Below are 4,741 nucleotides of genomic sequence, written 5' to 3' on the forward strand. Positions count from 1 at the left end.
AATTCCTGCTGCTGATGAAAGAATTCGCCGTATGCAAATCAGGCTGCAGCTACCCTGAGCGTGTCAGGCCTTGCCTCCCCTGATAGAAATTGACAATCCCCGGGTTAAAAGGTAAAAGATGATCTCTCCCCTTTCTTTTTCACAACACTGTTTTCTTTCCGCTCGGACCAGCCTAAGGTGCGCGTGTTAATAAAAGAAATGAGAAAGGCAGGCGGATTCTTCTCTATTAATCGCACACACTTTGCTCTGCAGCCTAGTCCCTACACTGAGGCTAAAATGGGGATTAGTGGCTTTCAAGCATACGTACAACTTGTACTGGGCGAGTGTCTTTTCAAATGCATTTTAAAGGGGAAAAGAGGAAGGGCTGTTTATTCAAAACAATCGTGCCGGCTGCTGTAAAATATATGAAAAGGAACAATGAATGGTTGATTCAGATATTGTGGGCTACTCTGAGCCTACGCATATGAGTGCAATGCATCTATATCTATATATCTATACATCTATATAATATTTATTTAATTAAATATTTATTAAATTCATCCGAGGATCACAGAGTGGTGTACAGTATAAAAACGCAAAAATACATAACATAATAACAACATAGCACTTGGGTAACAATAACAGCACAGCATAAATGTCCACAAAATTTATTTTCATCCCCTTCCCCCTTTTATTTAATTTTAAACCACACCATCCTTGCTAACAGTCATTCCTAGCTTTATCCTCCACAAATGTGTCTAACCCACTAGTAAAGCTGCCACTTCATCCTGTGGCGTCAAATTCACAATTTAACTTCCTGCTATGTAAAGAAGTACTTTCTTTGGTCTGTCCTGAATCTTCCAATATTCACTTTTACTGGAAGGGTTAGAAAAGGATGGAGGAGGAACCTGCAGGTCATGAGGAAAGTGTCGTAGCCTGTGCTATGGTTTTGTTTTTCCCTCAACTGAGAGAGAACTAGCAGCAAATTACCGTAAGAGATGCCAGCTTGAATAGAATATTGTGTGGGAGAGGGCAGGTAAGTCCTGCCCCACATATTTCATCACAAGATGCGCTGCAAGCACACCATTGGAATGGCAATGTCCATCAACTTTGGGGGCCCAGTCCCCTCAAATATTTTATTGGGGTGGGACAAAGGGACTAGGAGTTGGATTCTATGATCACCAGTGAACTTAGCAGAACCAGGGCTGAAGGGCTGAGCAAGAAGGCACTCGGGGACAGAGGAGAACTGTAGCAGCTGGAGATCGTTTTTGGAGTTCCTTGCTGGCTAGGACAAGCACAGGCCAAAGTTTGATGAGGCAGCTGGAAAAGATATAATTTTCAGGATCATCCAATGACCCTGGCACAGGTCACTGAGTTAAGATTTACAACAGTGCCGGGGCCAGTGGGTTGCCCTCTTAGTTATTGTATGGCACAGAGCAGCTATTGACTCCTATGAAGGAACCAACACCAAAACAAGTTGTAAGCAAGGGAGCAAAGCTCATTCGGTTTGTGAGTGTGGGTGTCTGGTGGGATGCACAGTTGGAAAATCTGTTTTTAACCCCCCCCCAAAAAAAAAAACACCTGACCCATCCAGCATGGCCAATGATGAAGGGAGTTGGAGTCCTACAACATGTGGAGCATGTATGGTCAACATGGGATCCTCCAGATGTTTTTACATTCCCCATCATCCCTGATGATTGACCATACTGACTGATAGGCATTGCAATGCAGTGCAGAAGTTCTGGAGGGTCATCGCATTGGCTCCCCGGATTAGAGACACCTGGAAGAGCTCCTGCTCTGTGCAGATAAATCATGTGGCCTATCTATTTCCATTTCTGGTTGACTCCCCCCCCCCCCCGTCTGCATTCTTGCTCCCCCTTCTGGATTAGTTCACAATTTAAGACTAATCTGAAGAGTCAAAAGTGCGTATGGAAAATATGTTATAATAATTACTGCACACAAGCTATAAGAGGCACAAAGTGTTCATAAAAGATCAAGATAGATGAATTTTCTTAATAAGTGGCTAAAACAGCCTCGGAATTTCCGGAGCTATTTTGCTGCTCAAGGGTTTCCAATGCAACGCTCTGATGATAGAAGAACCACTTCTATCAAATATTAAGCTACTGTAAATTTACTATAATTGAATAATTTGCCTCTTAGCTTTGGTTCACTAAAACTGTAGCAAGGTTCTCATCACTAAGTGATCGTTCTGCAGTCTGTTTCAATATATGTCATGTCAGACAAGGCTCATATATAGTACCATTTAAGATTTAGTAATTCCAAAGCCAAGGGACCTTGTAAAAGATCTGGATGATTGACCATAAAGTATGCACGTATTTAGTCATATTAAATTACGATTAGAGCTGTGAGCTTCAGATTTAAATACAAAATTGATAAATCTTTCCTACTTTAGAAAAGTACAATCTCATGCAACTCAGACTGAAAATGAGAAGGGATTCGTAGGAAAAAAGAGTGAGCAAACGCCATACAATTTCTGTAGATTTTATAGATTTGTTTGGCTAGGCTTGCTCCCACTCTGGGAAGGCTCTGAAATGCAGAGCTTTAGAATGGGATACTTTACACAATGAACTTGATCAAGCCTGGCCATATAGCATCCAGGATAACACACAGTGGGATGAAATATTTGAGCCAGTGTATATTCCTTGATTTGACCCAGCAGCTAAAAAGAGAACCCATGGCAGCAGGTATCACATCTAAGAGTGATCTCTATGCATATTAAGTTCCTCTATAAGCCCCTCCCTGTCCCATCAAGGAATTGCTAGAAAGTAAGGATTGGTAGGATTATAACTCCATGAGGGGTAAACTACATTGCCCAGGATTTTTTTGTGGGGGAAAATAGGCTTTGAATGGGCTTTAAAAGTAGAATCAGTATGCAACCATAGAACAGTAGAATCGCAGAGGACCAACAGAAGCTTGAACATTCATGCACTTCTGCCACATGCACAAATTAGCATGTGACACTGTCATGTCCCAGTGCTGGCATGAGGAGGAGTGGTTCAGACAATAAACCACTCACTCCACTTGTTGGGGAGCCTTCATCACCCTTTCTGCACTGCTTCCATTTGAACTATCCGTGGGAGTCTGAAGACGTTACCCTGACCCACCAGCATGCAGCACCATGTGACTACAGAACAGGTGATAGGTATTCTACATACTGATAACAGAAGTTCCAGAGAGATGGAATCGTGGGAGGGTCAAGCCCTGCCAGTCTTTTTAAGGGTTCAGTGGGCTAAACACCTGCTTAGACAACATATTGCAAAACCTAGTAAACGGAGCCCACTGAGAGCATCCCAGGGCTTTGGAAAGCTCTTGAAGGACAGGTGCAGCCATGGCCAATGACAATGCATGCAACCCACCATTTTTTTCATAGGAAAGGGCCTCATACCAATTGTCTGCATGCATGGCCTTACTGGAAATTATATTGCAGATGTGTAGGAAGAATGCAAGCAACTGTTTCTACTATTCACATTTTAAGAGGACAAAAGGGAAAGCCAGCATCACATTACAATTGGCTTCTTAAAACAGAAAGGGCAAAGCACAAATGAGGAAGGCTAATTTTGAGTTTTTTCTAACATTAGAGGAAACACCCAACTTTCTCCATTGACCCAGCTAATTGGAATTGCATATTAACTTTCAATGTTGCCTGTAAACCACTTTGAGCATCTTCTTTTGGTTAGAAATGCAGGTATGGAAAAGAGCGAAATTGTACCTGAAGAGAGCGCATCACTGATCAATCGGCAGATATGTCTGACAAACCAGATATGGCTGAAATCGAGAAATTCAACAAGTCTAAGTTGAAGAAGATGGAAACACAAGCAAAAAACCCACTGCCTTCAAAAGAAACAATTGAACAGGAGAAGGAAGCAGGTGAATCGTAATGAAACCGTCCCTTCCAAATTATGCACTGTACATTTCACAAGCATTGCCTTCTTATTTTACTTCTTTTAGCTGTTTTAACTTTGTAAGGTGCAAAGAGGTTGGATAAAGTTTGAATGACTGTACTGCCCCGTTCACATCCAAAAAACCTTAAAGAATAGAGAGATGCTGTGATACTGATGCTGTGAACAAAGGTGCTGCCCTTTCCATCTGCCTGTCCAGCTTGGTCCTGGTGGCACGAAAGAGCTTGCATGTGTCTTGAAAGAAGATCCTGGGAAGGGACTACAGTAATCTAGTAACACCCAAATATACGCAAAGCTATACCAAGGTCCTGCAAGCTGTAAAATGCAGTTAACTGAGTGCCATTTTTTTTTGGTTCAAATTATTTTAATTATTTTTTTAATATTCAAAAATAAAATGTTTTAAAATCTAAAATAAGATAAAATGCAGGTATGAATGAGCTTGGCTCTGTATGTCTGGTGGACATCTCAATACTAGCATAGCTTGAGGTCCAACCCAAAGCAAGACACGTGCACATACAAAGGCTCTTCCACAGCCTTTCCCAACGTGGTACCTTCCATATGTTGTTGGACTACAACTCTCATTATTCCTGACCATTGGCCATGCTGGTTGGGGCTGATGGACACTTGAGTATAAAACCTTTGAGGGGAACCAGTTTGGGAAAGGCTGATTGACTGCATCGTTGAAGGCAGATTCCAATGAGTCTCCAATTGGTTCCAATGAAAAATCCACCAAGACTGGAACCACAGATTCACTGCTGAATTGCAGTAATTCCATCAGACTGTGAAAGGGGGAGACACAGGAAAGTGCTGCTGACAGGCTGGCTTCTCTTTCTGAACTGTAC

The 4,741-nt window shown here is 42.1% G+C and overlaps 1 protein-coding gene across 1 annotated transcript; it reads left to right on the forward strand.

Moving 5' to 3' along the window:
• The first annotated feature begins 3,686 nt into the window (after nt 1-3,686).
• Nucleotides 3,687-4,036, forward strand: LOC128402412 (thymosin beta-4-like). Its single transcript, XM_053366498.1, has one exon. It carries the CDS (start codon nt 3,744-3,746, stop codon nt 3,876-3,878), a length of 135 nt encoding a protein of 44 aa, XP_053222473.1. The 5' UTR covers nt 3,687-3,743; the 3' UTR covers nt 3,879-4,036.
• The last annotated feature ends 705 nt before the right edge of the window (nt 4,037-4,741 follow it).

Source organism: Podarcis raffonei, chromosome 1 (assembly GCF_027172205.1).
Source record: "Podarcis raffonei isolate rPodRaf1 chromosome 1, rPodRaf1.pri, whole genome shotgun sequence".
Classification (NCBI taxonomy): Eukaryota; Metazoa; Chordata; class Lepidosauria; order Squamata; family Lacertidae; genus Podarcis; species Podarcis raffonei.

What these genes read in the sequence shown, in the direction of transcription:
- LOC128402412 (XM_053366498.1), top strand. Translation starts at nt 3,744, where the DNA reads ATGTCTGACAAACCAGATATGGCTGAAATCGAGAAATTCAACAAGTCT.